The sequence below is a fragment of the Lytechinus pictus genome, chromosome 18, assembly GCF_037042905.1.
Source record: "Lytechinus pictus isolate F3 Inbred chromosome 18, Lp3.0, whole genome shotgun sequence".
Classification (NCBI taxonomy): Eukaryota; Metazoa; Echinodermata; class Echinoidea; order Temnopleuroida; family Toxopneustidae; genus Lytechinus; species Lytechinus pictus.
Window position 1 is genome coordinate 8,434,805 of NC_087262.1, and position 16,418 is coordinate 8,451,222.

The 16,418-nt window shown below is 37.9% G+C and overlaps 1 protein-coding gene across 1 annotated transcript; it reads right to left on the reverse strand.

The window, feature by feature from the left end:
• Positions 1 to 11,808: 11,808 nt before the first annotated feature.
• Positions 11,809 to 16,238, reverse strand: LOC129281933 (probable glutathione S-transferase 7). Its single transcript, XM_054917857.2, has 5 exons — positions 15,775 to 16,238; positions 15,303 to 15,395; positions 14,694 to 14,809; positions 13,862 to 13,966; positions 11,809 to 13,024 (listed from the first exon to the last, which is right to left on the reverse strand). Exons 1-5 carry the CDS (start codon positions 15,920 to 15,922, stop codon positions 12,851 to 12,853), a joined length of 636 nt encoding a protein of 211 aa, XP_054773832.2. The 5' UTR covers positions 15,923 to 16,238; the 3' UTR covers positions 11,809 to 12,850.
• Positions 16,239 to 16,418: the final 180 nt, after the last annotated feature.

The window sequence follows — 16,418 nt, forward strand, 5'->3', positions numbered from 1 at the left end:
TAGTATATTAAAGGGAATGTATTGTTATTGCCGCAGTGGCGTAATAGGTGGGGGGCAAGTTGCCCCCTGGCGGATTTCACCGGGAAAATAAAAAAGGGGGAAAGAGAGAAAGGGAAAGAACAAAAATAGGGAAAATGGAAAGAAAGCGGGAAAAGGAAAGAAGAACACGTGAGGAAGTACAAATATCCTGAAATACTAATACATTAGCATGATTAGCAAGAGAGGGATATAAAATCAAAAGATATGACTCAATGGCACAGGCAAGAATGGCGGGAAAATGGGAGAAAGAGGCAGAAAGAAACGGGAAATGAAGGTAGAACCAAAAGCTTAATTTGAAAATCAGAATATAGAGAAAAGGGACGAGAAATAAGAGAATAACTTATTAACACGACCGGGTTGCTGAGGATTGAAAAATATAAAGAACGGGAAGAAAGGTGGATGGCGTCTATTATAAGCTTGCTCAATTTTATGCAATAATGGTCACAATCGGGACAAACAATCCCGGGAAAATTCCTTAGCCAAAGTAGGGTTTGCCAAGGGCTAGTTATGATATCCCCGATATTATGTCCTAACCTAAGTAAAGCTTTGCGCTGGCTAGATTTACCGTAAAAAGCCTGTTTACCTTGGCTAATTTTCCAAAGCTACTATCAAATAAGTAAAATTTAATCATTTTTAAATCCGAATTTTTTTTGGCTCGCTTTGCTCGCTGGCGACTTTTACAATTTTTTCCACATTTCCTATGTTGTGCTACCTCACAATATTTAGTTTATTATCCGCAACTGCGTTGAAGTTAATATGTGTTGTGTGTGTACCCGCGATTTGATAAAACAGTGGCCATCTGCAATTTTAAAAAATATCACGGGGTTCGGTTCCGGAGGCTCCGCCCCAGACCAGTGGCGGCACCAAGAGGGAGGCGCAGGGGGCATTTGCCCCCAGTGAGTTAGCCCCACCCCCGAAATTTTGAAAAATAAAAAAAGGATAGTAAATGTTGTCATAAGCATCCTACTTAAGCTGCAGTGTTCCAAAACAGCTTTTTCGTTCCTTAGATTTTGAAAAATTTCTCATCCATATTCACTGTTAGCTCCCAATAATTTTTGTCAGTAACATAAATCTCTCAGGCTTATAAAATTCAAAATGTCACCCGCGCTACACAAGCTCGCAGTAGCTGTTGACTGAGATAAGTAAATTATCTGTTCAAATGGGGCTTAAAAATCCAATGTTCTAGTTAATATGCTTCTCGCGATTAGAATTTTCATTATTCGTTTTTAGCGAGATACGCATCATCCGTACGAAATTTCAGCTCGCGCTACGGGCTCGCATTAAAAGTTTAATTAGATAGCTATCCAGTTCATGATTACAAAAAGTGCTTATAGAACGTCCAGTTATCATCTCAGGATGTCAACAAATCTCAGCTCGCGCTTCGCGCTCGCATTATTTATTTGGTGAGATATCATCTTCTTGACCCAATGCGAACAGCTAGTCCTTAACAGGTCCCTTTTCAAGTCAGTAGGGTATACATTAAAAATAATATCTCGCGCTTCTTGTTCGATTTTGAGAAAGAGGAAAAATATTTGTGCGTTGACCCATTCTCCAAATGTTTTTTTGCCTCCCCCGAGGTTAAAAATCCTGGGGTCACCATTGCCCCGGACCCCCGATCCGCATAGCACTGGCCCCCCAAAAGTTCTACAACTCAGAACAAAAAAAGAAAATATGAAAGAATTAAAAGGAAAGGAAGATGTAAGATATGATGTTATTTTTTTAATACCATGTCAAAATCAGTCTCAAAGTTAGATTATCATGAAAAGCTGATTTTTTTCTCGCTTGCTTCGCTCGCTCGGGACTTATATTAAGCAAATTTATGCTGCGCGCGCCACGCTGTGCCCCCCCTTTTTTTTGGGGGGGGGGGTACTTATCACGCATTGAGCTTCGCCCTAATGCTCGGGGCACAATCATAAAAAAATCATGTTCATACCATATGACCGGGAAATTTTTGGCTCTTGCCCCCCCCCCCCGGCCACCGACCCCTGTTACGCCCCTGGTTATTGGTTAATGTAATAGTTTAAGTAGAAACCGGCAATATTACTAATCTACCAGTTGAGCCAAATGGTTAAAATAATTAGAAATTGAAACTTAATTTGAATGCAAAACTAATGTTTTGAAAAGGCACTTCATTCTGTGTGTTTGGGTACGTTTATTATGGTAAGTATTCATTTGGTATACTAGCATCTCGCCTAACACCATTTTGGTTTAATCCACTTGGTATACTATCACTTTGAACCATTTGCCACTTGGTCCAACCACACTTGGTCTAATACTGACTCTAGCCAACTGTCATTTAATTTGATTCTCAGATGGTCTCATTTATTTCCACCTCGTCTACTCCCTCACTCCTTTTTTCCCCCTTCCCTCTTCTTTTTCCCCCTTCTCTCTTTCTTTCCCCCTCTCCATCTCTCTTGTTTTCTTCTCTTTCTTTCCCCCTCTTCCTCGCTTGTTCTTCTCTTCTTTTCTCCTCTCGCCCCCTCTCTCTTTTTCCTTTTCCCCTTCCTCTTTTTTCTTCTCTTTGTTTCCCTCTCACTCTCCTTTTTTTCTCTTCTTCCCCTCTTCCTTTTTCATTTTTCTTCTTTTCTTGTTTCCCCTCAAGTATCATTATTATCATTATTATCATTATGAGTAGTAGTAGTAGTAGCAGTAGTAGTAGTAGTAGTAGTAGTAGTAGTAGTAGTAGTAGTAGTAGTAGTAGTAGTAGTAGTAGTAGTAGTAGTAGTATTATTGCATCATAGTGGTATTAGACCAAGTGGATACAAGATGGAAAATGTACCAATATAGCCCAGCTGGAAATTAGACAAATGTATAATTATTTTTATGCTGTGAAGCATTTGAAATAAAAATAATTGAAAGACATTTTTTTTTATTGTGGTCAAAGTGATCACATTTAGACCAAATGGCTAGTAGGTGAACTGATTGTTGATGAACTAGGATTAGACCATAAGGAATGAGACCAAATGGAAATTAGACAAAGTGTGCATGTGTAGACCTAGTATAGTGGCAATTTACCCCTTAATTGTGGGGCATTATTCTCGGCAAACAAAATGACAAAACAAAATAATATGCGATTATGTCGTGGCTTTATTCAATAGAGATGAACGCTTCCCGAAATTGGTGTCACAATCACATAAGTATAAAACATAGATATGAATACCTCTGATTAGAGACTTACATTCATGTATATCTGAAACCAACCGATAGCCTCGAATTAGCTCCCCGAAGGGGGGTTAAACCCCCGGCTAGAAGGCCCCCCTCCCAGAAAATTCAACGTTAAATTTCGCGGCTGCTTTCCCACTGGTTCTCTGCTAGCCGCACAGGAATACCAGCACAGCTATGAACTACATTTATGAGCTACCGGCAAATCGGTGGATTACAGATGTCATACTTATATCATATAATATACATATATATATATACCAGCCTTCCCGCATGAGAACTTGGGTGAGGCCTAAATTTCACGAAAAATATAAATGTATACAGAATACCAGCCTCCCCGCCTATGAGATCAGGTGAGGCCTAAACTGAAAGTTCGAGCGTGACACCCTTCCCAGGTAACAAGCCAACGTTGGCTCCACGTTGGAAACTTGAAAGTCGTTGGACGTTGGAAAAACTTGATGGATTAACGTTGAATCGATGTTGGAAACTAGTTTGATGGAAAGATGATGGACAATCAACAATGACACGACGTTGGCAACGTTGGAAACTTGTTAGTTGGAGAGTTGTTGGACGGTCGACAATGTGACAACGTTGGAAACACGTTTGATTGGATAGTTGTTGAACAGCCAGCAAAGGCACAACGTTGGCAACGTTGGAAACTAGTTCGCTGGAAAGTTGTTGAACAACCGACAATGGCACAACGCTGACAAAGTTGGAAACTAGTTTGTTGGAGATTTGTTGGACGGTCGACAATGGCACAACGTTGGAAACTAGTAAGTTGGAGAGTTGTTGGACAGCCGACAATGTCACAACGTTGGAGACCCGTTTGATTGGATAGTTGTTGAACGGCCAGCAAAGGCACAACGTTGGCAACGTTGGAAACTAGTTCGCTGGAAAGTTGTTGAACAATCAACAATGACACGACGTTGGCAACGTTGGAAACTTGTTAGTTGGAGAGTTGTTGGACAGTCGACAATGGCACAACGATGGAAACATGTTTAATTGGATAGTTGCTGAACAGCCAACAATTACACAATGTTGGCAACGTTGGAAACCAGTTCGATGGAAAGTTGTTGATCAACCGACAATGAGACAACGTTGACAAAGTTGGAAACTAGTTTGTTGGAGATTTGTTGGACGGTCGACAATGGCAAAACGTTGGAAACTAGTAGGTTGGAGATTAGTTGGATAGTCGACGATGACACAAGGTTGGCAACGTTGGAAACTAGTTCGATGGAAAGTTGTTGAACAACCAACTATGGCACAACGTTGTCAAAGCTAGAAACTAGTTCGATGGAGATTTGTTGGAAAGTCGACGATGGCACAACGTTGGAAACTGGTAGATTGGAGATTAGTTAGATAGTAGACCATGACACAACGTTGATAAAGCTGGAAACTAGTTAGATGGAAAGTTGTTGAACAACTGACACTGGCACAACGTTGTAAACTGGTAGGTTGGAGATCAGTAGGATAGTCGACGATGACACAACGTTGGCAACGTTGGAAAGTTGTTGAACAACAGACAATGGCACAACATTGGAAACTAGTGTGTTGGAGATTTGTTGGACAGCCAACAACGTCACAACGTTGGAAACGTGTTTGATTGGATAGTTGTTGAACATCAGCCAACAAAGGCACAGCGTTGACTACGTCGGAAACTAGTGCGATGGAGAGTTGCTGAACAACCGACAACGGAACAACGTTGGAAACTATTTTCTTAGAGATTTGTTAGACAGTCGACAATGGCACAACGTTGACAAAGTTGGAAACTAGTTTGATGGAGAGTTGTTGAACAACGGACAATGGCACAACGTGGACAGCGTAATTGGAATAGTTTATTGGAGAATTGTTGACATTTAACATTGACACAGTGTTGGAAACTATAGTTTGTTGGATATTTGTTTGACAGTCAACATGATATCCTGGCATATTATACACAGTGTTGAGAACATGAGAAACTGGTTCATTGGAGAATTGATATACAGACGACTACTCGCATAATTTCCAATGGGGCCAAGGGGGGGGGGGGGGGTCGATCAAGTAAGTTTGCTTGTCTATCCTTGTCACCCTTGGTATCCCCTAGCAATAAGGGGAAAATAAATCAAGAGAGAAGGAAAATAATGGGAAGGGAAAGAGGAACTAAAACTAAGGGGAAAACAAAAATAAAGATGGGGTAGAATAGAGAGGCTGCATGCACCGGGGGATGCAAATGTGTCGATTAAAGGACAAGTCCACCCCAACAAAAATTGATTTGAATAAAAAGAGAATAATCCAACAGGCATAACATTGAAAATTTCATCAAAATCGGATGTAAAATAATGAAGTTATGACATTTTAAAGTTTCGCTTAATTTCACAAAACAGTTATATGCACATCCCGGTCGGTATGCAAATGAGGAGACTGATGATGTCATCCACTCACTATTTCTTTTGTATTATATGAGATATGAAATATTCTAATTTTCTCCTCATTGTCAAGTGAAACAGTGATTAATTCCTCCCTGAACATGTGGAATTAGCATTGTTTAATACTTTATGGTTCAGTCAAGTCGGTCCCTATATGCAAGTCTGTAAAAAATTAAATATTTTATAATTCAAACAATAAAAAACAAAAGAAATAGTGAGTGTTGATAGACATCATCGACTGACTCATTTACATGTCACTGAGTTGTGCATATCACTGTTTTGTGAAAAATAAGCGAAACTTTAAAATGCCATAACTTTCTTATTTCACATCCGATTTTGGTGACATTTCCAGTGTTATGCTAGTTTGATTTTTCTCTGCTTATTCAAATCAATTTTTTGTTGGGGTGGACTTGTCCTTTAATATAGAAAATAAAGGAGAAAAACAAGAAAATAAATGTAGTTCAGGACCAGAATTTCCAGAAACGCCCTCGTCCTTTGCAGTTGGCTAGGCCTCTCACAGTAAGTACGAGATATATATAGGCCTACCGTCACGAAACTAGAAGAAATTGAAGAAGGAAATACAAGCATCAAAATGTGCCTATTTAAAAATACCATACTATTCTGATGCGCAGCGCAGAATTAGTCGCGACGTCGGACTCCTTCTATGTAGTCTGCTTCCTTCAATTTTGAACTTGAAGAATCAGGCAGAATCTGGTTGGATATAGACAATTAAATTCCTGAATATCTAGTGATCTGGAACAGTACTTATAAGCTGCATATTTAGGACCTACAATCTACAGTGGAATTTTCTTTGCACTTGCAGATAATCGGTAACTGCAACCGTTGATCCCCTCCGAAAGATCCCGGAGGCAGCTTCTGTGCGCGTACTGTCCGACGCTAATATTTTCGTGTAAGTACTTAACAGTCACTGCTCAGTATATATATTATAACATATTACCTCGTACTTGTGTGAGTGACGAATACTAACCTCGCAATACGTGTGAGTGGAAACGAGTATGCGATACCAAGGGCAAGACAACAGTCATTGGGTGATTTCAATAATTTCAAGTACAGTGTTGAAATCTGGTGTTGGTGTTGTGACAACACCGTACTTGAATCAGGCTGGTGTTGAGATTGACCTCGGAAAATATTGTGTATTTCCGGCAGTTTGTGTTGAAGGCTGGTGTTGATTGTCATCTGCTGAACCCAACACTGCACTGCGGCTGCATGGTGTTGATGATCTACGTGCAATTTCCCCATTCAGCGACACCGACCCCCAGGGATCGATTGGGAGAATCGTGATTTAAAGTTCAGTGTTGGTGTTGATGAACTGTAGCTCACGAACAGGGGGCAAACACGACAAACCATCTCCATAAAATTATCTTTTACATTTAAGATGAGAGCAAATCATTAGAGTTTTAATACATTTCAATGAAAAATAATATTACGCTTGGTGTTGGAGCTCAGTTCAGCAGCCCTTTCGCGTTCTCAACACCGTACACCGTACTTGAAATAACCCAATGACTTGCTACCTGGCATTCCTGCCTTAGTTATTGTACGCTGCCTTGAATTGACCTGGTCGGTCCTGCCTGGACCGAGTGTTTTCCAACTGCAGTCAAACCTGTAGTTGCTACGTGAGGCATGCTTACACTTGACGCTGAAATATCATTTAAGAGTTATGGCATGAGCGAGACTAGGCCATGGCCATGCATATTGAGATATCAGTTGACTTCTATCTTAATCAAAAAGAGGCGCTCTTTAGTTACAGTAGGCAGTAGCTACGTTACTCTGAGTGAGGCCAAGTTACGCGACCTCCTGAGAGACTGCAATTACACATGTGAGTTTTTGTGATGATTACTGACGTTGCAATTGGCACTGCATACCAGGTCATTAAACAGTTGTAGACAGAAGCATAGATTGCAACTCGCAAGAAAATGTAATACATCTTAATTCTTATTACATATGCATATGTTTTTTTGGTATTAGTCTTGTTTGAGAAAAAGAGGATGTCAAAAAAGTTTGAATGCTACAAAGGCCTCAATAAATATCACACGTAATTCTCTTGATTCCTCTTAATTATGTGAAGAGACTTGTAAAAGAAAGAATGAAAAGAAATGAATAGCTGTAATAATAGTTGTAATGTTTTTTGACAGAATCATGAACAGGTTACAGATGATGATGGCACAGTGTTGAAAACTGTTTGATGGAGATGGCGCATCGTTGGATTTGTTTAAAATTAGACCAACAAAGAACCAACGTTACAATAACATTTAACCGATATTAGACAAACATTGAATCAACGTTTACGCCAACATTGGACCAACATTAGACCAACGTTGGATCAACGTCACCCAACGTTGGACCAACATTGGACCAACGCTGCCATACCTGCCTCATCTGGACATAATGATTATGCACTCATGAATATTCATTACATCAGTAAATGACAAAAATTTTAGGTAATATTGCTATAATAATTAAAGTATTTATGTTTATTCAATATTTCCACCATGAAAAGTTTTAGAAAAGTATGTGGCTCCATTACCATATCATTTATAATCAAAACATATTATTCTAAGTGAAATTTTCAAGGTTAAGTGTGGAAAATGATATTAACTGTATTCTGCCAAGTATAGCAAAGTTGCTCTATATATAGGAGTCAATGACAGGATTCAGTGGATAGGTGTAGGATGATAGGAATAGGATTAGGATGTAGGATTTTAGGATAGGATAAGACATGATGTAAAAGATTAGAGTGTAGAGTTGTAATGGTGGACTTCACCTTGAAACCAATTAATGTTTTGTTAATTACTGCCATTCGTTGGAATAACGTTGGAGCAATGTTGGAGCAACGTTGTGACAACGTAACAACGTTGGAGCAATGTTGCCAGACAACGTTGGAGCATTGTTGCTGGACAGCGTTGAACCAACGTTGTAAACATAGTTGGACTGACGATGTATGCACGTGCACGTCCATCGCTGATTCAACGTTGCCCATCAACGTTGCAGCAACGCTGTTATTGATGACTCAGCCGACATTATACCAACGTTGGAGCATTGATGGTGGACAACGTTGAACTGACGTTGGAAATGTTGTTGGTCTGACGATGTATGGACGTGCACTTCTATCGATGATGCAACGTTGCTTACCAACGTTGTAGCAATGTTGTATTTGACTATTTAGCCAACATTGGATCAACGTTGCCAGACAACGTTGGAACATTGTTGCTGGACAACGTTGAACTGACGTTGGAAATGTTGTTGGTCTGACGATGTATGCGCGTGCACTTCTATCGATGATGCAACGTTTGCCTGCCAACGTTGAGGCAACGTTGGGAAAAAAATTCCCAACGTTGATCCAACGTTGGTCCAACGCTGTATTGTTACCTGGGTTACATAAAATATAAATGTATACAGAATACCAGCCTCCCCGCCTATGAGATCAGGTGAGGCCTAAACTGAAAGTTCGAGCGTGACACCCTTACATTCAAATCTACAATTGCGTTCTTAAAGTACTATGTAAAGTTATAAATAAATCCCCTTCGTCTAGGTACCGAATGAGGACCCGATTCAATATGAAATATTAATCAACGTACATGGCATCAAAGTGGAAAATCTAATAACTAGAGGCGAAAATATAATTCACTGCTTTAAACACCTTGCAAAAGTGACCATTGTGGATTAAAGAACATATGCCATGTCAATAATATGACAATACAATTCATGTGAATTACCAATATATAACGAACACCCAGCCACAAAAACGGGTAAGGGCGAAAACCCACCTGACCACGTACAGTCCAAAATAGATCAGAAGGATAAAATTCCCTTACGGCCCACATTTCTAAATGCACGACAATCTTTGTATTGTTTTGGTGTGCGACCAGGCAAACTGCCTCCGGATTTGAATTCGTGTTTCGTTATATAAATCAATATTATATTCATGTAAGTAAACTAATTCAAATGTCCATTATCGACAGTTCTACATCCCGTTATTCCATCCTGAACGAGCTGTACATTCCAATAAAACACAAATCAACTCTGAATGATACGTATAGCGTATCTTCATTCTCGACCTTCTCCAACGCATGTTTAAACAATATTCCAACATCGTTTGACCCAAACGTACCGTTTACATGGGTGGTTGTTGGGGAGGAGGTGGGAAAATTACAAGCGAATATTTTGGACGTTCATCTCCGTTGAAAGCCAAGACTAAAATGAAGGATTTTTCGCGCCTTCACACCTAGGCGCGCGCCAAAACATGCGCGCTCCTTGCGCCCAGTACAAATTATTGTCATTGTGCGCATAAACCAAACAGGCTGGCGCGCCATTGTGACGTATCACCTCGTCAACCGCGCCATTCCAAATTACAAATACCTTCATGGTATTGTTCACCGACTAATAAATCATTTTAAATCGCCGAGTCGTCTTTAAAATACATTATAGTTCAAGCCTTGATGAACAGGAGGAAGGGGCCGGGAGGAAGATGCCTGCCAAGTCGGGCAAACACTCGAGATCATATTCAAAGCTACATACTAAATTTACATTTCATTGCCTTATTTGGCACAAGTTGATTAGCTCATTCTTGCCAATACCTTTTTACTTGTACGAGGTGTTCACCCCAAAATAAATCCAGGTGTTAAAGGATATTATTTTGATAATTATTTTTTCAATAAGTAATTATCAAAATAATACAGAAATTTACTATCAGCTGATGCAATACCTTTCTTAGTAGTGCAAGATTGTGACAATAATTAAAACTCTAGTTGTGGGATGAGTTAGCAAAATATTGTACCCACAAAATGATTTTCACCAAGGGTTCTTCAATGTGGACACAATGACTAAGGAAAATCATTATGTAAACAAGCATACAATAGAAATAATCTTGTGATTCTAGTTTCCGTTTCATACTGCAAGCTTTAGGGGCAAGAATCGTGTGAGAAATGTAAAAATACTGCCAGCAGTTTGATTGTGTCATATCTTTTAGTTATGTGTTTTTCACACGAGTTCTTTTGCACCATTTTGCTGATTCACTATTGTCGAAAAATAATGTGTCTGGTATATCTGCAATCTAATTATCTCTGTGGGCGAGCGTCGTGGTCTAGTGGTTCTGACTCTCGCCTTTCAAACAGAGGGTCGTGGGTTGGAATCCTATAGCCGTGGCGTGTTTACCTTCAGCAAGAAATGTATCCACACTGTGCTGCACTCAACCCAGGTGAGGTTAATGGGTACCGGCAGGAAATAATTCCTCAAAAAGCTGTGTGCACCTGAATCGGTAGCCTAGCTTAGCCGGGTAATAATGATAATAGCATCTAGGGCCCGCTGGGAGAATAGTTTTCGGAACTAAAGTGGCTACCATGGGTGAATATCCCGTCGTTGTTGTTATTATTATTGTTATTATTATTTTTTTTTATTATTATTGTCATTATCATCATCATTATCATTATTAGTATTATCATTATCATTTATCATTTTATCATCATTTATAATTATTATTATTATCATCATTATTATTATTATCATTATTATTATTATATATCATAAAGTATTTTGCTATATGATCATATTCAGGAACCCAATTCTAGGGTGATTTCTCACCTGTGTTCGGTTAACACAGTCTTAACTACACTGCAAAAACTCTGGTTTTGATTTAACACCAGCACGGAATATGTCCACACCAGAGAAGTATTGAAACAACAACAGTTTGGAATCAAACCGATGCTGTTTTTATATAATTGGTGTTGTATAAACACCTATCGGTGTTAGACCAAAAGGAAACTGGTGTTGTTTAACACTTCTCTGGTGTGGACATACATATATTCCGGGCTGGTTTTAAATCAACACCAGAGTTTTTGCAGTGTACGTAGATATATCTTAATTTAGAGAAATGTGTACAGTCTGTTATGTTCTAAAAATATCATAGTAATTGTCATGGACCTGCTCTTATTAAGGTAATGTTCACACCAGCAATAACTTGATTATTGATAAAGGGGGAATCAAACGTTCATAATTATTCTCCCTCCCTCTCCCTCTCTTTAATTCTCTCTCTCTCTCTCCTATCTCTTCCCTTCTCAGTACATGTACCTAGCTCTCGCTCAGAGCAGTTTAATAATAGTAATACAATTTGTAAGGCGCTTAATAGTTTAAAGCAATGAGGTTAGATCCGACATACTTTTTATAAAAACTCTCTAATAATTTTGATAATATTTGCTAGGGAGGATTTTTCAGTTTATTAGTGGTCACGATAACAAAGCAAAATCCAATTTAGCCAATACATTGTTGAATATTTCAAAAAGGAAATAATCGAACGTGCAACAAAACTGCCTGTCGAAAGATAAGATAAATATTTCTTTCCATGCATATTTGCCTTAAGAAGATGATTATTGGATAAATGTGTATATTACACTTTTGTATAAAAGTCTAGAAAAAGTCCAGATCTAACATGAATGATTTTTAGAATTTCTTCTATTATGCCACAGTAAAAATGCTTTATTCATCATAACTTACTACGAACTGATCGGTTACTTTTCAATGCGGGTTTCACACATGTTTTGTAAATTCCAATAACAATATATCATTATATTATATGACTATCGTTCAAAACTTCTTGCTTAAACATTTATCAGTGCTTTTTGGTTTAACTTTTCAGTAATTTGGTTAAAGTATCAAACAATCAGTTTAGCCAGGTTATATGTATAATATTTATTACATTTGTTTAACGTTTCATGTTTTCCTTCGTTTACTCCTTATAGGCCTATGTCTCTTTAAAATAGGTAGATCATATAAATATCCAAACAAGGAAGTATATATTATACTCAGGATGAACGGACATCATGTATGGTTTCTAAATTCTTTGGCTTAGGATGAACATTTTCGAGTAAATAAATCACTCGAACTGAATGAGTGAATAAAATTTGTTAGATTAAGAAGGATTTTTACTTGTTGTTGAGTGAAATTCAGCTTTTACAAAGTATTTTTGTGTAATGTTCGTATATTCACTCTAAAATTCACTCCAAATTGAGTGATCCTTGTCATCACTACCAAGAGGAATGAAAAGCGAGTGAAAATTAACCACTTTTAACCATGAGATAATGTACAAAAAAAATGTGAAAATAGTTGAATGCAAGTAGGTGTGAAAACCTTAAAACATGTTCCATTCTTCAAACTTCTTGTTTTTTCTTTATATTTTTTTTCTTTAAACATGTTTAATGTATTATAATATCATTATTTCTGTCAAGTGTAATTCAGAGTGGCGTGACTTTCCTCGTCTTGAGATAAGACGACAGTGGCGAATCACTTTTGATGGACTGGTAATACTTGACAAGCGATGGGTAAGGATCCAGATAACCGTCGACTTGGAGAGCTGAGTTGAGGAAGACATCAAGCAAGTTGAAGACCAACAGATCAGCCAGGCTTATCTATGAGAAAATATTTTTTTAGTTTTATTCAAGCCCATTTATCATGTTCGTTGACATCGCTATCAGAATATTTCTCGCTTAAATATGAATGATTTGGTTACATAATAGGTTGATTGCAGTATAAACTTTTTGAATATAGATTAAGAGTAAATCACATGTTTTGGTTGTTTACTCCTTTAGTAAGTAGTACTTTAAGCTGTAAAAAATCATTCAAATTGTTATATATTTGCTCCAGGGCGGCGTTAGGGTATTTTGATGGGGTGCAGATGACTTAAAAATGACGATTTAATTGTTTTTATTTTCTAAAGCTAGAATAAGTCAAATTGTTATACATTTGCTATGGGACTGCGTTATAGGGTATTTTGATTGGTTGCGGATGACTTAAAAATGACGATTTGCTTTTATTTTTTAAGCTAAACATCGTTCAAATTCTTATATATTTCTCAGGGACGGCGTAAGAGTATATTGATGGGGTGCAGATGACTTAAAAATGACGATTTTTATCAATTAACCGGGTCATATAGAAACACACGACCCAGACTTCTTTTTACAGTCTTCTTCCTTCTATATTCTTCCTCTTCTTCTTAATTTCCTCCTGTTTTCATTATTTGAAAAAAAAAATCATAGAGGGTCGCCTGTAGCGCCGCCTGAGCTGTTGCGCTAAAACATAACTTATACGACTAATTTACCCCAAAAAAGTAACCGAAAAAATAACAGCAACCCTTAGATAATCTTTTGGCTGAATCAAAAGCATACAGTGAAGAAAGAAAAGGAAAAGCAAGACAAAAATAAATCATGCGTTGTTTATAAATTTAAATATATGGACATTATTCTTACCTTATTTCCAACATAGTACTTTCCACCCCCTTTCTGAAGCTTCTCCACAAAGAATTCAAAGAAATGTTTTAGAGTTGTGTCCCTTGCCTTGAGTAAATCAGCCGTCTAAAAAACGGGATTAAATCGGAACTTATCCTTTTTATATCCCGATAAACTGATTTCAAATATTCATTAAAAACAATTAGAGAACAATACAAGGGAGGTGTAACGGTTGTTATAAAAAAAAGGGGGTGGCCTACATTCACAAAATCACAACATATGGTAATTATTGTATATATTCTTTTTCAAATTTCCTGTATTTCATTTCGACTCAACATAATACACAAATATGAAATAATAACCATACAAAGCAATACAAATAAGGAATATTTTTGTACACATTTATTTTTTTAAAGTGGGGAATTAGCCCCCCCCCCCCCCGGCCCTCGCCCGTTCTGCGGCCCCTGAAAATAAACAGAGAAGCATCAAGAGGTTTTCTTAAACCTCCTTCAGTTGGAAGAATATTGATATTAGACCAGGACTGACCGCCTTTGAACTCCCTCAGCCTCCCAACCAACTGATCCACTAAGAATTTATAGAATAAACATGTATACGTTAATTTATTAATAAGCATAGATACATTATTGATTATTGTATTGATGGAATAGTTATGATAAAGGGAATTGTTCAATAAATCTACTCTTATTTTATACCCTTTGATACCGACCCACTCCTCATCAGTATTCACTTCTCGAGTATATGGCTCTCATAACGATTCTTTATTCGACGTATTAGATACTCTGATTATTTACATTTTTTTTTTTTTTCCATTTCTATTTGATCAGATACTTACTCTTTTCGCTGCATCCTTTTCTAAATAGGCTGGCCTAATCGCAGTCTCAAAGTCGGACATTATCCCAAGAAACTCGTCAATTTCCGTAGATTCCCAGTTGTTACTTCCATAATACCCTTTTCAAAGAGTAAACATCAATACTACAGAATCAAAACATTATAAGAGAAGGATCGGGTACACAATTTGCGTGAAATGATTTAAAAAAAGTTTGAAAACTAAGATCGGGTGTGAAGAGCAAACCCATGCCTAGTCATGTGTTTTTCCCTTATTCTGTGTGTATAATTATGTCTTTTACTAGCTTTTTAACGCAGAAGAAATGGCATTTTTTACTGGAAAAAATGTAATAGGAAACATTGACTTTGGTTTTTCTTTTTCTTCTTCTTCTTTTTTTCTATTTAAGGGACCGGGGTATTAAATGCCCTAGCCAAATATGGACAACTAACAAAAGTTCTTCGAGTTGCCCTTGAATTCAATTGGCGTTCAGATTAAAAAAAAACATTTGAAAAGTGGAATATCTCTTTCTCTATTTGATAGTTGAATATATTTTGCCTACATCGATGCCCAGGGAATATTCTATTCTCCCATATCAAAGAGTGGATATCAACTTACCGAATTCTCGGGCGAGATAGCGATATATGGCACGACTCTGGGCAATAAGACGACCTGAAACATCTAGTACCGGTATAGCACCAAACGGGAACCCTGTGCGATGAAATTGCATATATGCAAGAAACGATATGAAGATCATCATCATCATCATCACCAACACCACCACCACCATCATCATCATCATCACCATTATCTTTTACCATCAATATCATCATCATCATCACCACCACCATCATTACCATCAATATCATCGTCATCATCACACATGTGATAATCATTCATTTTGTCATCTATATCTCCATTATAATCACAAACATCTCCATCATCACTATCACCACCATCACCATTAAATTCGTCATCATCATCATCATCATCGTCGTCGTCGTCGTCACCACGACCAACAACAACAACATCATCATACAGAAATGAACACGAGGGTTCCAAGTTCGAATTTTGAATAGAATTATCTTACGTTTCTTATCACTCTTTGCTTTCTTCCATTCTTCTCCTTCTACCTGAAAACGGATGTCCTCAAACTTCTGATTCGCCAAAGCAAAAAGCATCCTCACCGGCTCTCCCCGAGCCCGACCGTCGTAGTAGAAGAACTTATAGGTAGGCATCTTATAAAATAACTATAATTCTAATCCTAAATTGATTATAATGCTAAATCTTGACAAGCTGGTACAGTCGGTGGTTGTCGATTGAAGCCGAGTCGAAGACTATCTCCTAAACTATCTCCCAACCCCGAGGAGGATTATTTTATCGGTCACGTGCAGGGGCCCGTTTCACAAAGACTTTCAATTATGATAACTTTTCCATTGTTGTAACTACCATGGATACCTTGATCGTGATTGGCTGCTGAGCCCTGTTAAGTTGAAACTCTTTATGAAATGGGCCCCTAATATTACAACGGGTATGTTTACCAAAGGTATGTATGGCGTAATTTCTATTTTTTGGTTCATGCTCTTGGACCTGGTCCGTAATCCGTAGGAGTTGGCAAATTAAATGGTCTGATATTTTAAAGATCTTGTCCAAATATTTACTGGCTGATGGTGAAAAAAAAATACATTTCCATTGTCAATCATTCGTGCATGTCAATATTAACATGTCTGAAAT